At 42.7% G+C, this 16,913-nt stretch overlaps 1 protein-coding gene and 1 long non-coding RNA gene across 3 annotated transcripts in view; one reads left to right on the top strand and one right to left on the bottom strand.

Moving 5' to 3' along the window:
- Window positions 1-16,913, top strand: part of MYO5B (myosin VB) — a 266,922-nt gene that overhangs the window by 209,551 nt on the left and 40,458 nt on the right. For both annotated transcript variants that reach the window (XM_069746786.1, XM_069746792.1), the window contains exons 14-16: window positions 1,769-1,852; window positions 2,672-2,815; window positions 4,481-4,578. In XM_069746786.1, the coding sequence (XP_069602887.1) occupies window positions 1,769-1,852; window positions 2,672-2,815; window positions 4,481-4,578 (326 nt within the window). The remainder of the gene's footprint in view (window positions 1-1,768; window positions 1,853-2,671; window positions 2,816-4,480; window positions 4,579-16,913) is intronic.
- LOC138661858 (uncharacterized) overlaps window positions 1-16,913 on the bottom strand; it is an 81,385-nt gene that overhangs the window by 54,349 nt on the left and 10,123 nt on the right. The gene's annotated exons all lie outside the window — the stretch shown is intronic.

The raw sequence follows: 16,913 nt of genomic DNA, 5'->3' as shown, positions 1-16,913 counted from the left end.
ATATCTTACAGCAGCTGCCACTAGGGGGAGCTCACTGCATATAGATTTATATATCTTACAGCAGCCACCGCTAGAGGGAGCTCACTGCATATAGATTTATATATCTTACAGCAGCTGCCACTAGGGGGAGCTCACTGCATATAGATTTATATATCTTACAGCAGCTGCCACTAGACTGAGCTCACTGCATATAGATTTATATATCTTACAGCAGCTGCCACTAGGGGGAGCTCACTGCATATAGATTTATATATCTTACAGCAGCTGCCACTAGACTGAGCTCACTGCATATAGATTTATATATCTTACAGCAGCTGCCACTAGGGGGAGCTCACTGCATATAGATTTATATATCTTACAGCAGCCACCGCTAGAGGGAGCTCACTGCATATAGATTTATATATCTTACAGCAGCTGCCACTAGAGGGAGCTCACTGCATATAATTGTATACAGTTCACAGCAGCCACCACTAGAGGGAGCTGACTGCACAGAGATCTGTAATTCTCCCATTAAAGGGAATCTGTCACCTCATTTTGGCCCTATAAACTGCAGCCACCGCTATTAGGGGCTTATCTTATATTATTATTATTTATTTATATAGCACCATTGATTCCATGGTGCTGTACATGAGAAGGGGTTACATACAAGTTACAAATATCACATACAGTAAACAAACTAACAATGACGGACTGATACAGAGGGGCGAGGACCCTGCCCTTGCGGGCTTACATTCTACATTCTGTAATACTGTAGATAAGCCCCCATGAACCTGAAAAATAAGAAAAACAAGTTAGCTTATAGTCACCCAGGGGTGGTCCGGTCCGATGGGTGTTTTTCTTATCTTTCAGGTTACAGCTGTACATAAGCCCCTGATGGCGGTGGCTGCAGTTTATAGGGCCAAAATGAGGTGATAGATTCCCTTTAAACACAATAGTAAAGTTTTATTTGGTGATCGCCCCCCTAGTGGTAGCAGAGAGATATACTCTTTCGTTTTAAATGAGTTTTATGAAGTTGGAAGAAAATTCAGGGAGGAAAAGGCATAAATATAACAATATCGGCCATAGAACTTGGGCAATTGATCCCGGTGTTATGTGTCCTCCATGATCTATCTAGATTACAGTACGTGGAGACGTTTCGGTAATGTTACACAGTTAGTGTAGAGCACAAGTAGCTTTAGATTGATGTATTTAGGTGAGTTTACATGGTCTGAGTTTTGGGTATAATTACAAATGGCGTCCCGTCAGGCTTCCCCGCGGTGCCGGCTTATGGCTCCGTACACGGAGAAGGTCACAGACTGGATTTTAGGTTATTGCAGCAAATCGCCCAACAAAATGATATTGAATATTGTGCGCTGGAGGCAAAGTGACCTTTATAAATGGAAAGGCCGAATTTCATTTTTTGGTAACTGAGTGACTACGTAAAGATTTAGACTTTATTACAAGTTGTTATAGAGTTTTTCTGCCTCTGAAACCTTAAAAAAAATACATGAGATTGAGTTTGCAAGGAGTAATTCCCAGCATTAGAAGAGATCACCTACCCAAAGGAAAAGCGATGACTTGCTGATCGGCGAGGGTCCGACTGCTGGGACCCCAGACAACTCAGAAAAAATGAGAAAAGAAATGAGATTAGGGAATTCAGCTCCGGAGCACAAGCTGCAGCTCTATATGCAAAGCCAAAAATCCGCTCCATTCCTAAACTTCGTGTTCGGCCAGAGGAGGGCATTTAATGTTCCGCACCGGTAACCCATCGGACATGTATGTTTTGTAGGTGGAGTACCAGTGTGATGGCTTCCTGGAGAAGAATCGGGATACGGTGTATGAAGAGCAGATTAATATACTGAAAGCCAGTAAGGTAAGAGTTTTCTCCATCACATAGTATGTGATTTTTTTTTATATATATATATATATATACATTTTTGATTCATTTCAATATCTCTGCTTGCTGAAACATTTCTATTAATGTCCAGAAAAAAAATAGATCTGGAAGCTTAAAATGTGTATTAAAGGGGTATTCCCATCTCCTAAAATAAAGGCATAGGGCTAGGATATGCCATCGCTGTATGGAAGGTGGTGGACAGGCCTCTCGGACCCCCATGGCCTTGGGAATGAGGAGGGCGTAGAGTCTGTGTATGAGGACAGCGGCAGTTCTGTGCACCCCTGTAAAGACAAATTAGAAAGGGAAGTATCTACCCCAGCGCTGAATCCCCCTGTAGTCTCAGGATTAGAGACGGTCCCAGAAATGAGAACCCAAAATGGGGATATAAAGTGACAGCACGATGCTTTCTCCTGTGCTGATAATTTGCTACATTGTAACAGTGCAAATCTATGAAATCATTTAACTCCTAGAAGTAGGAAATTCTTAGTATCAGTTTTGTTTGTATGTAACAATAATAATAATACAAAAAGTTTCTATTCACTGCCAGCAAGTATGGCACATCAGTCCCTATTCACTTCAGTAGGAGCTGCAGTACCCTACAGGGTTACATCTGGCAACCCCCGCCGCCGGAGGAGATAACATCTGATTCCTGGGGACCCCCCCTCCGATCTACCACTGATAGGTCATCGATATAAAAGTCCTGGACAACACCTTAAAGTTTTCTTTTTGTAAAGTCAGAAAATTCCTTTAAAGTTACAGTCAGACGTGCAGCTCTGACGTGTGTTTGTCCGACAGTATCAACTGGTCGCCGATCTGTTCCAAGACGACAAGGATCCCGTCCCCCCGACTCCAAGCGGAAAATCCAAAATTAACGTCAGACCGGCCAAACCGGCCATTAAAAATGCCAATAAGGAACATAAGAAAACAGTCGGACACCAGGTAAATCTCACATATCTAATTGCTGCCACCTTCACTGGCTTGACTGATGGCTCCTTTGCCGAAAACTGCACAGCATCGAGGCTGTCAGTCATGTAGGAGAATTCGGCATTGGGTGGGGAATAGAGCCAGAGTGACTCAGGCTAAACATTTATAGTAGATCTGAAGCCTCTGTCACTTTAGCCCTATTCCCCGCCCAGTGCGGCCTCCTGCTTCTTCGTTGACTGCTGCTTTGTCTGAAATCACACAATATAGAGGTTTTCAGTCATGTAGGAGCATTCGGCATTGGGTGGGGAATAGAGCCGGAGTGACATAGGTTATAGAGCAATAGTAGATCTGAAGCCTCTGTCACTTTAGCCCTATTCCCCGCCCAGTGCGGCCTCCTCCTGCTTCACTGACTACTGCTTTGCCTGAAATCACACAATATAGAGGCTGTCAGTCATGTAGGAGCATTCGGCATTGGGTGGGGAATAGAGCCGGAGAGACATAGGTTATAGAGCAATAGTAGATCTGAAGCCTCTGTCACTTTAGCTCTATTCCCCGCCCAATGCGGCCTCCTCCTGCTTCACTGACTACTGCTTTGCCTGAAATCACACAATATAGAGGCTGTCAGTCATGTAGGAGCATTCGGCATTGGGTGGGGAATAGAGCCGGAGAGACATAGGTTATAGAGCAATAGGAGATCTGAAGCCTCTATCACTTTAGCCCTATTCCCCGCCCTGTGTGACCTCCTACTGCTTCATCGACTACTGCTTTGCCTGAAATCACAAAGTATAGAGGTTGTCAGTCATGTAGGAGCATTCGGTATTGGGTGGGGAATAGAGCCAGAGTGACTCAGGCTAAACAGCTATAGTAGATCTGAAGCCTCTGTCACTCCAGCTCTATTCCCTGCCCAGTGCGGCCTCCTCCTGCTTGACTGACTGCTCCTTTACCTGAAATCGCACAATCACACAGTTTACAGGCTGTAAGTCATACGGGAGGATTTGTCACTGGCTGGGGAATAGAGCCAGAGTGACAAAGGCTTAAGAGCTATAGTAGATCTGAAGCCTCTGTCACTCCAGCTCTATTCCCTGCCCAGTGCGGCCTCCTCCTGCTTCACTGACTACTGCTTTGTTTGAAATCACACAGAATAGAGGCTGTCAGTAAGCAGGAGGAGACTGGGAATAGAGCTGGAGTGACCGAGGCTTCAGATCTATCTTAGATCTTCAGCCTCATTCACATATCAATACAGACAATGATTTGTCAGTAAGAGAGGAACAGACCGGCCAAGTAAAGATATTGTTCGACGTGTCTTTTAAAGAACTACATGCCCATATAAATAGTTGCTGACAGATTCCCTTTCAGTGAAAGTAGGATAATATGGAGTCCAACTTTACAGGTCTTGTCCTTTTGTTTCTTTCAGTGATAGGCGTCAATGTATTCTTTTTTATGATTGTTGCTAATCTCCATCACTGTAAAGATGATAATCAGTGATCTGACATGAAATGTTTGATCCTGCAGTCATGTGTTATTGATAACCTGTAGGCAGTATATCAGGGGTCAGACTGAAGGGAGGAACACCTGACTACAGGATCCCACCACACTTCTGGGGAATAGGGTGTCAGAATCTGATGTCGGGGGGCGGATCAGTAATGGGAAAATAATTTGTATTTACTCTTTTATTTTCAGTTTCGTAATTCTCTCCAGTTGCTCATGGAGACTTTAAATGCAACCACACCTCATTATGTACGTTGCATTAAACCCAATGATGAAAAGCTAGCGTTCAGGTGAGACCTATTCATTTCATGTATAATGTACCAAAACATATCCTGTACTGATCCTAAGTTACATCCTGTATTATACCCCAGAGCTGCACTCACTATTCTGCTGGTGCAGTCACTGTGTACATACATTACATTACTGATCCTGTACTGATCCTGAGTTACATCCTGTATTATACCCCAGAGCTGTACTCACTATTCTGCTGGTGCAGTCACTGTGTACATACATTACATTACTGATCCTGAGTTACATCCTGTATTATACTCCAGAGCTGCACTCACTATTCTGCTGGTGCAGTCACTGTGTACATACATTACATTACTGATCCTAATTTACATCCTATATTATACTCCAGAGCTGCACTCACTATTCTGCTGGTGCAGTCACTGTGTACATACATTACATTACTGATCCTGAGTTACCGCCTGTATTTTACCCCAGAGCTGCACTCACTATTCTGCTGGTGCAGTCACTGTGTACATACATTACATTACTGATCCTAATTTACACCCTGTATTATACCCCAGAGCTGCACTCACTATTCTGCTGGTGCAGTCACTGTGTACATACATTACATTACTGATCCTGTACTGATCCTGAGTTACATCCTGAATTATACCTCAGAGCTGCACTCCCTATTCTGCTGGTGCAGTCACTGTGTACATACATTACATTACTGATCCTGAGTTACATCCTGTATTATACCCCAGAGCTGTACTCACTATTCTGCTGGTGCAGTCACTGTGTACATACATTACATTACTGATCCTGAGTTACATCCTGTATTATACTCCAGAGCTGCACTCACTATTCTGCTGGTGCAGTCACTGTGTACACACATTACATTACTGATCCTAATTTACATCCTGTATTATACCCCAGAGCTGCACTCACTATTCTGCTGGTGCAGTCACTGTGTACATACATTACATTACTGATCCTGAGTTACATCCTGTATTATACCCCAGAGCTGCACTCACTATTCTGCTGGTGCAGTCACTGTGTACATACATTACATTACTGATCCTAATTTACACCCTGTATTATACCCCAGAGCTGCACTCACTATTCTGCTGGTGCAGTCACTGTGTACATACATTACATTACTGATCCTAATTTACATCCTGTATTGTACCCCAGAGCTGCACTCACTATTCTGCTGGTGCAGTCACTGTGTACATACATTACATTACTGATCCTGAGTTACATCCTGTATTATACTCCAGAGCTGCACTCACTATTCTGCTGGTGCAGTCACTGTGTACATACATTACATTACTGATCCTAATTTACATCCTATATTATACTCCAGAGCTGCACTCACTATTCTGCTGGTGCAGTCACTGTGTACATACATTACATTACTGATCCTGAGTTACCTCCTGTATTTTACCCCAGAGCTGCACTCACTATTCTGCTGGTGCAGTCACTGTGTACATACATTACATTACTGATCCTAATTTACACCCTGTATTATACCCCAGAGCTGCACTCACTATTCTGCTGGTGCAGTCACTGTGTACATATATTACATTACTGATCCTGTACTGATCCTGGGTTACATCCTGTAGTATACTCCAGAGCTGCACTCACTATTCTGCTGGTGCAGTCACTGTGTACATACATTACATTACTGATCCTGAGTTACGTCCTGTATTATGCTCCAGAGCTGCACTCACTATTCTGCTGGTGCAGTCACTGTGTGCATACATTACATTACTGATCCTGAGTTACGTCCTGTATTATGCTCCAGAGCTGCATTCACTATTCTGCTGGTGCAGTCACTGTGTACATACATTACATTACTGATCCTGAGTTACGTCCTGTATTATGCTCCAGAGCTGCACTCACTATTCTGCTGGTGCAGTCACTGTGTATATACAGGATGTAACTCAGGATCAATACAGGATCAGTAATGTAATGTATGTACACAGTGACTGCACCAGCAGAATAGTGAGTGCAGCTCTGGAATATAATACAGGATGTAACTCAGGATCAGTAATGTAATGTATGTACACAGTGAGTGCAGCTCTGGGGTATAATACAGGTTGTAACTCAGGATCAGTACAGGATCAGTAATGTATGTACACAGCGACTGCCCCAGCAGAATAGTGAGTGCAGCTCTGGGGTATAATACAGGATGTAACTCAGGATCAGTAATGTAATGTATGTACACAGTGACTGCACCAGCAGAATAGTGAGTGCAGCTCTGGAATATAATACAGGATGTAACTCAGGATCAGTAATGTAATGTATGTACACAGTGACTGCACCAGCAGAATAGTGAGCGCAGCTTTGGGGTATAATACAGGATGTAACTCAGGATCAGTAATGTAATGTATGTACACAGTGACTGCACCAGCAGAATAGTGAGTGCAGATCTGGAGTATAATACAGGATGTAACTCAGGATCAGTAATGTAATGTATGTACACAGTGACTGCACCAGCAGAATAGTGAGTGCTGCTCTGGGATATAATACAGGATGTAACTCAGGATCAGTAATGTAATGTATGTACACAGTGACTGCACCAGCAGAATAGTGAGTGCAGCTCTGGGATATAATACAGGATGTAACTCAGGATCAGTAATGTAATGTATGTACACAGTGACTGCACCAGCAGAATAGTGAGTGCTGCTCTGGGATATAATACAGGATGTAACTCAGGATCAGTAATGTAATGTACACAGTAACTGCACCAGCAGAATAGTGAGTGCAGCTCTGGGGTATAATGCAGGATGTAACTGAGGATATCTAATGGATGTATCCCATTTTTATGTACTATGACCACACATCGGAGCGCAGTGTTACAGATTCCGCGGCTCTTATGTTAGTGCCCTCTCCCCATATCTCTTATTTTTTAGTCATGGCTTCTTCTCTCTGCTGTTCTGCCCGTACTGACCTCTCAGTATTGAGGATCTCTTGTCTCTGCTGTTTCCCGTCTGTCTGTGTGTGGCGGCGGAGAGGTCGTATTGTCGGATGAGAGCAGAGATAGAGGCAGCTCACACCCATCCTTTCTGCACAGCAATGAGTCAGTTTAATGGCATGGGCGGCTTCAGTGCAGAAGTCTTCACGCCCTGGCACTGAGATTAGTAACCTGTATAGGAGCCCTATTCCCCAGCCAGGAGGCTGATTGTACAGATGTAGCAGAGCTGAGTTGGTCATTGGGGGATATCGCAGTCTGGGCTTACCTAGGACTGCAGGTCACAGTACACAAACAATACAAGGTGGGAATGACGAATTCAGCTCTGCTATGCTGGATTTATAATAGCCAGACCTAAAGATGAATAATGAGATGCAGGAGGGGACAGTGGCAGGATTGTCTGTGTGTAAGTGTATCTGTGCAGAGCTGGAGATCTGGGCTATGGAGCCTGGGAACCGGTTATCCGCTGCTTCACACGGCCACGGTCAGCGCCGCAGACATGGAGGTAAGCCCCCGCTGGTCACAAAGGCTTGCAGTCATTTTCTAATTGTTCTCTTCTGATCGCTGCTCCTGTCCTCTGTGACTTCTTATAAAACAGCGCCCCTCCTGACTCGCTGGTGTGCCTGGTATTGCATCTTAAGCCTATTCACGTGAATGGGGCTACATTTCAATTTCAGCAAAAGGAGGATTTACCACTTGTGTCCTGTAATATCAATGTAGCAGAGCTGAACCGATCATTGACTGGTCTTTAATGTTGTTACTCTGCATTTTTAACTTTCCATAATACTAACATTAAACTTTACAGAAAGGTAAACTGGCTCCTGTGCACTGAACAAGCTCAGCTCTGCTGCATCTGTGCACAGGCTTCATAAATGCATCCTCCATATACATCCAGCTTTTCTGACTGGTACAGCGCAGCCGGTATTAAAAGGCCCAACATCGACTGATAAGTATGTCTGCTCACAGATGGGTCTGCTGGATTCTGTCTCACTGTGTCTATAGCTCCATAAGGACGGAAATGGCTGGAAAGAAAGAAAGAACCTGAAGCAGATGTGTAATTTCACAGTGTGATTTTCATCTAGCATACATGTCATTCTCAAAATATATTTGTGCTTCCTGGGGGGAAAGTATTGTACATAGCGGCAGTATTATAGTAGTTATATTCTTGTACATAGAGGCAGTAATATAGTAGTTATATTCTTGTACATAGGGGCAGTATTATAGTAGTTATATTCTTGTACATAGAGGCAGTAATATAGTAGTTATATTCTTGTATATAGGAGCAGTATTATAGTAGTTATATTCTTGTACATAGAGGCAGTAATATAGTAGTTATATTCTTGTACATAGGGGCAGTATTATAGTAGTTATATTCTTGTACATAGGGGCAGTATTATAGTAGTTATATTCTTGTACATAGGGGCAGTATTATAGTAGTTATATTCTTGTATATAGGAGCAGTATTATAGTAGATATATTCTTGTACATAGGGACAGTATTATAGTAGTTATATTCTTGTACATAGGAGCAGTATCATAGTAGCTATATTCTTGTACATAGGAGCAGTATTATAGTAGTTATATTCTTGTACACAGGGGGCAGTATTATAGTAGCTATATTCTTGTACATAGGGCAGTATTATAGTAGTTATATTCTTGTACACAGGGGGCAGTGTTATGTAGGCAATCCAGTGACACAGTGTGCCAGCAATCAGAGCACATATAGTGATTTGATAATAACCCAAAAACAATAGAACGAGCTCTGAGACGTGGAATCTCTGTAGACCGCAATACCTGAACCTATCCTAAACACAACTAAAGGCAGCTGTGGATTGCGCCTGTCACTACCTATGCAACTCGGCACAGCCTGAGGAGCTGACTAGCCTGAAGATAGAAAAACAAGCCTGACTTGCCTCAGAGAAATACCCCAAAGGAAAAGGCAGCCCCCCACATATAATGACTGTTAGCAAGATGAAAAGACAAACGTAGGGATGAAATAGATTCAGCAAAGTGAGGCCCGATATTCTAGATAGAGCGAGGATAGCAAAGAGAACTTTGCAGTCTACAAAAAACCCTAAAGCAAAAAACCACGCAAAGGGGGCAAAAAGACCCACCGTGCCGAACTAACGGCACGGCGGTGCACCCTTTGCGTCTCAGAGCTTCCAGCAAAAACGAATAGACAAGCTGGACAGAAAAAGTAGCAACAAAAGCAAAGAAACACTTATCTAAGCAGAGCAGCAGGCCACAGGAAAGATCCAGAAGCTCAGGTCCAACACTGGAACATAGACAAGGAGCAAGGAAGACAGAATCAGGTGGAGTTAAATAACAAAGCAGCCAACGAGCTCACCAGAACACCTGAGGGAGGAAGCACAGAAGCTGCAGTACCACTTGTGACCACAGGAGTGAATTCAGCCACAGAATTCACAACAGTACCCCCCCCTTGAAGAGGGGTCACCGAACCCTCACCAGAGCCCCCAGGCCGACCAGGATGAGCCACATGAAAGGCACGAACAAGATCTGGAGCATGGACATCAGAGGCAAAAACCCAGGAATTATCTTCCTGAGCATAACCCTTCCATTTAACCAGATACTGGAGTTTCCGTCTAGAAACACGAGAATCCAAAATTTTCTCCACAATATACTCCAATTCCCCCTCCACCAAAACCGGGGCAGGAGGTTCAACAGATGGAACCATAGGTGCCACGTATCTCCGCAACAATGACCTATGGAATACATTATGTATGGAAAAGGAGTCTGGGAGGGTCAGACGAAAAGACACAGGATTGAGAATCTCAGAAATCCTATACGGACCAATAAAACGAGGTTTAAATTTAGGAGAGGAAACCTTCATAGGAATATGACGAGAAGATAACCAAACCAGATCCCCAACACGAAGTCGGGGACCCACACGGCGTCTGCGATTAGCGAAAAGTTGAGCCTTCTCCTGGGACAAGGCCAAATTGTCCACTACCTGAGTCCAGATCTGCTGCAACCTGTCCACCACAGAATCCACACCAGGACAGTCCGAAGACTCAACCTGTCCTGAAGAGAAACGAGGATGGAACCCAGAATTGCAGAAAAATGGAGAGACCAAGGTAGCCGAGCTGGCCCGATTATTAAGGGCGAACTCAGCCAACGGCAAAAAGGACACCCAATCATCCTGGTCTGCAGAAACAAAACATCTCAGATATGTCTCCAAGGTCTGATTGGTTCGTTCGGTCTGGCCATTAGTCTGAGGATGGAAAGCCGAGGAAAAAGACAGGTCAATGCCCATCCTGCCACAAAAGGCTCGCCAAAACCTCGAAACAAACTGGGAACCTCTGTCAGAAACAATATTCTCAGGAATGCCATGCAAACGAACCACATGCTGGAAGAGCAAAGGCACCAAATCAGAGGAGGAAGGCAATTTAACCAAGGGCACCAGATGGACCATTTTAGAAAAGCGATCACAGACCACCCAAATGACTGACATCTTTTGAGAAACGGGAAGGTCAGAAATGAAATCCATCGAAATATGTGTCCAATGTCTCTTTGGGACCGGCAAGGGCAAAAGCAACCCACTGGCACGTGAACAGCAGGGCTTAGCCCTAGCACAAATCCCACAGGACTGCACAAAAGTACGTACATCCCGTGACAGAGATGGCCACCAGAAGGATCTAGCCACTAACTCTCTGGTACCAAATATTCCAGGATGACCAGCCAACACCGAACAATGAAGTTCAGAGATAAGTTTATTAGTCCACCTATCAGGGACGAACAGTTTCTCCGCCGGACAACGATCAGGTTTATTCGCCTGAAATTTTTGCAACACTCGTCGCAAATCAGGGGAGATGGCAGACACAATGACTCCTTCCTTGAGGATACTCGCCGGCTCAGATGAACCCGGAGAGTCGGGCACAAAACTCCTAGACAGAGCATCCGCCTTCACATTTTTAGAGCCCGGAAGGTACGAAATCACAAAATCGAAGCGGGCAAAAAATAACGACCAACGGGCCTGTCTAGGATTCAAGCGCTTGGCAGACTCGAGATAAGTAAGGTTCTTATGATCAGTCAATACCACCACGCGATGCTTAGCTCCTTCAAGCCAATGACGCCATTCCTCGAATGCCCACTTCATGGCCAGCAACTCTCGGTTGCCCACATCATAATTACGCTCAGCAGCCGAAAACTTCCTGGAAAAGAAAGCACATGGTTTCAACACTGAGCAACCAGAACCTCTCTGTGACAAAACCGCCCCTGCTCCAATCTCAGAAGCATCAACCTCGACCTGGAACGGAAGAGAAACATCTGGTTGACACAACACAGGGGCAGAACAAAAACGACGCTTCAACTCCTGAAAAGCTTCCACAGCAGCAGAAGACCAATTAACCAAATCAGCACCCTTCTTGGTCAAATCGGTCAATGGTTTGGCAATGCTAGAAAAATTACAGATGAAGCGACGATAAAAATTAGCAAAGCCCAGGAATTTTTGCAGACTTTTCAGAGATGTCGGCTGAGTCCAATCCTGGATGGCTTGGACCTTAACCGGATCCATCTCGATAGTAGAAGGGGAAAAGATGAACCCCAAAAATGAAACTTTCTGCACACCGAAGAGACACTTTGATCCCTTCACAAACAAAGAATTAGCACGCAGGACCTGGAAAACCATTCTGACCTGCTTCACATGAGAGTCCCAATCATCTGAGAAGATCAAAATGTCATCCAAGTAAACAATCAGGAATTTATCCAGATACTCACGGAAGATGTCATGCATAAAAGACTGAAACACAGATGGAGCATTGGCAAGTCCGAACGGCATCACTAGATACTCAAAATGACCCTCGGGCGTATTAAATGCAGTTTTCCATTCATCTCCTTGCCTGATTCTCACCAGATTATACGCACCACGAAGATCTATCTTAGTGAACCAACTAGCCCCCTTAATCCGAGCAAACAAGTCAGATAACAATGGCAAGGGATACTGAAATTTAACAGTGATCTTATTAAGAAGGCGGTAATCAATACATGGTCTCAGCGAACCATCCTTCTTGGCTACAAAAAAGAACCCTGCTCCCAGTGGTGATGACGATGGGCGAATATGTCCCTTCTCCAGGGATTCCTTCACATAACTGCGCATAGCGGAGTGTTCAGGCACAGATAAATTAAATAATCGACCTTTAGGGAATTTACTACCAGGAATCAAATTGATAGCACAATCACAATCCCTATGCGGAGGTAGGGCATCGGACTTGGGCTCTTCAAATACATCCTGATAATCAGACAAGAACTCTGGGACCTCAGAAGGAGTGGATGACGAAATAGACAAAAATGGAACATCACCATGTACCCCCTGACAACCCCAGCTGGATACCGACATGGAATTCCAATCCAATACTGGATTATGGGTTTGTAGCCATGGCAACCCCAACACGACCACATCATGCAGATTATGCAACACCAGAAAGCGAATAACTTCCTGATGTGCAGGAGCCATGCACATGGTCAGCTGGGTCCAGTACTGAGGTTTATTCTTGGCCAAAGGTGTAGCATCAATTCCTCTCAACGGAATAGGACACCGCAAAGGCTCCAAGAAAAACCCACAACGTTTAGCATAATCCAAATCCATCAGATTCAGGGCAGCGCCTGAATCCACAAACGCCATGACAGAAAACGACGACAAAGAGCATATCAAGGTAATGGACAGAAGGAATTTGGATTGTACAGTACCAATGACGGCAGACCTATCGAACCGCTTAGTGCGCTTAGGACAATCAGAAATAGCATGAGTGGAATCACCACAGTAGAAACACAGCCCATTCAGACGTCTGTGTTCTTGCCGTTCAACTCTGGTCATAGTCCTATCGCACTGCATAGGCTCAGGTTTAATCTTAGACAATACCGCCAGATGGTGTACAGATTTACGCTCGCGCAAGCGTCGACCGATCTGAATGGCCAAAGACATAGACTCATTCAAACCAGCAGGCATAGGAAAACCCACTATGACATCCTTAAGAGCCTCAGAGAGACCCTTTCTGAACAAAGCTGCCAGCGCAGATTCATTCCACAGAGTGAGTACTGACCACTTCCTAAATTTCTGACAATATACTTCTATATCATCCTGACCCTGGCACAAAGCCAGCAAATTTTTCTCAGCCTGATCCACTGAATTAGGCTCATCGTAAAGCAATCCGAGCGCCAGGAAAAACGCATTAACATTACTCAATGCAGGGTCTCCTGGCGCAAGAGAAAATGCCCAGTCCTGAGGGTCGCCGCGCAAAAAAGAAATAATAATCAAAACCTGTTGAATAGGATTACCAGAAGAATGAGGTTTCAAGGCCAGAAATAGCTTATAATTATTTTTGAAATTAAGAAACTTAGTTCTATCACCAAAAAACAAATCAGGAATAGGAATTCTTGGTTCTAACATAGATTTCTGATCAATAGTATCTTGAATCCTTTGTACATTAGTAACGAGATTATCCATTGAAGAGCACAGACCCTGAATATCCATGTCCACACCTGTGTCCTGAAACACCCAAATGTCTAGGGGAAAAAAAAGACTGAACACAGAGCTGAGAGAAAAAAAAAATGATGTCAGAACTTCTTTTTTCCCTCTATTGAGAATCATTAGGTAGGCTCCTTGTACTGTTATGTAGGCAATCCAGTGACACAGTGTGCCAGCAATCAGAGCACATACAGTGATTTGATAATAACCCAAAAACAATAGAACGAGCTCTGAGACGTGGAATCTCTGTAGACCGCAATACCTGAACCTATCCTAAACACAACTAAAGGCAGCTGTGGATTGCGCCTGTCACTACCTATGCAACTCGGCACAGCCTGAGGAGCTGACTAGCCTGAAGATAGAAAAACAAGCCTGACTTGCCTCAGAGAAATACCCCAAAGGAAAAGGCAGCCCCCCACATATAATGACTGTTAGCAAGATGAAAAGACAAACGTAGGGATGAAATAGATTCAGCAAAGTGAGGCCCGATATTCTAGATAGAGCGAGGATAGCAAAGAGAACTTTGCAGTCTACAAAAAACCCTAAAGCAAAAAACCACGCAAAGGGGGCAAAAAGACCCACCGTGCCGAACTAACGGCACGGCGGTGCACCCTTTGCGTCTCAGAGCTTCCAGCAAAAACGAATAGACAAGCTGGACAGAAAAAGTAGCAACAAAAGCAAAGAAACACTTATCTAAGCAGAGCAGCAGGCCACAGGAAAGATCCAGAAGCTCAGGTCCAACACTGGAACATAGACAAGGAGCAAGGAAGACAGAATCAGGTGGAGTTAAATAACAAAGCAGCCAACGAGCTCACCAGAACACCTGAGGGAGGAAGCTCAGAAGCTGCAGTACCACTTGTGACCACAGGAGTGAATTCAGCCACAGAATTCACAACAGGGCAGTATTATAGTAGTTATATTCTTGTACATAGGGGCAGTATTATAGTAGTTCTATTCTTGTACATAGTGGCAGTATTATAGTAGTTATATTCCTGTACATAGGAGCAGTATTATAGTAGTTATATTCTTGTACATAGGGGCAGTATTATAGTAGTTATATTCTTGTACATAGGAGCAGTATTATAGTAGTTATATTCTTGTACATAGGAGCAGTATTATAGTAGTTATATTCTTGTACATAGGAGCAGTATTATAGTAGTTATATTCTTGTACACAGGGGGCAGTATTATAGTAGCTATATTCTTGTACATAGGGCAATATTATAGTAGTTATATTCTTGTACAGGAGCAGTATTATAGTAGTTATATTCTTGTACACAGGGGGCAGTATTATAGTAGTTATATTCTTGTACATAGGAGCAGTATTATAGTAGTTATATTCTTGTACATAGGGGCAGTATTATAGTAGTTATATTCCTGTACATAGGAGCAGTATCATAGTAGCTATATTCTTGTACATAGAAGGCAGTATTATAGTAGTTATATTCTTGTAGATAGGGGCAGTATTATAGTAGTTATATTCTTGTACATAGGGCATTATTATAGTAGCTCTTTTCCTGTACATAGGAGCATTATTATAGTAGTTATACTCTTGCACATAGGAGCAGTATTATAGTAGTTATATTCTTGTACATAGGAGCAGTATTATAGTAGCTCTTTTCCTGTACATAGAAGCATTATTATAGTAGTTATATTCTTGCACATAGGAGCAGTATTATAGTAGTTATATTCTTGTACATAGGAGCATTATTATAGTAGTTATACTCTTGCACATAGGAGCAGTATTATAGTAGTTATATTCTTGCACATAGGAGCAGTATTATAGTAGTTATATTCTTGTACATAGGGCATTATTATAGTAGTTATATTCTTGTACATAGTGGGCAGTATTATAGTAGTTTTATTCTTGTACATAGGAGCAGTATCATAGTAGCTATATTCTTGTACATAGGAGGCAGTATTATAGTAGTTATATTCTTGTATATAGGGGCAGTATTATAGTAATTATATTCTTGTACATAGGGGCAGTATTATAGTAGTTATATTCTTGTACATAGGGGCAGTATTATAGTAGTTATATTCTTGTACATAGGGGCAGTATTATAGTAGTTATATTCTTGTACATAGGAGCAGTATTATAGTAGTTATATTCTTGTACATAGGGGCAGTATTATAGTAGTTATATTCTTGTACATAGGGGCAGTATTATAGTAGTTTTATTCTTGTACATAGGGGCAGTATTATAGTAGTTATATTCTTGTACATAGGGGCAGTATTATAGTAGTTATATTCTTGTACATAGGGGCAGTATTATAGTAGTTATATTCTTGTACATAGGAGCAGTATTACAGTAGTTATATTCTTGTACAGGAGCAGTATTATAGTAGTTATATTCTTGTACACAGGGGGCAGTATTATAGTAGTTATATTCTTGTACATAGGAGCAGTATTATAGTAGTTATATTCTTGTACATAGGGGCAGTATTATAGTAGTTATATTCCTGTACATAGGAGCAGTATCATAGTAGCTATATTCTTGTACATAGAAGGCAGTATTATAGTAGTTATATTCTTGTAGATAGGGGCAGTATTATAGTAGTTATATTCTTGTACATAGGGCATTATTATAGTAGCTCTTTTCCTGTACATAGGAGCATTATTATAGTAGTTATACTCTTGCACATAGGAGCAGTATTATAGTAGTTATATTCTTGTACATAGGAGCAGTATTATAGTAGCTCTTTTCCTGTACATAGAAGCATTATTATAGTAGTTATATTCTTGCACATAGGAGCAGTATTATAGTAGTTATATTCTTGTACATAGGAGCATTATTATAGTAGTTATACTCTTGCACATAGGAGCAGTATTATAGTAGTTATATTCATGCACATAGGAGCAGTATTATAGTAGTTATATTCTTGTACATAGGGCATTATTATAGTAGTTATATTCTTGTACATAGTGGGCAGTA

Source organism: Ranitomeya imitator, chromosome 1 (genome assembly GCF_032444005.1).
Source record: "Ranitomeya imitator isolate aRanImi1 chromosome 1, aRanImi1.pri, whole genome shotgun sequence".
Classification (NCBI taxonomy): domain Eukaryota; kingdom Metazoa; phylum Chordata; class Amphibia; order Anura; family Dendrobatidae; genus Ranitomeya; species Ranitomeya imitator.
Note: the sequence above shows the minus strand (reverse complement) of the source record. Positions and strands in the feature narration are given on the sequence as shown.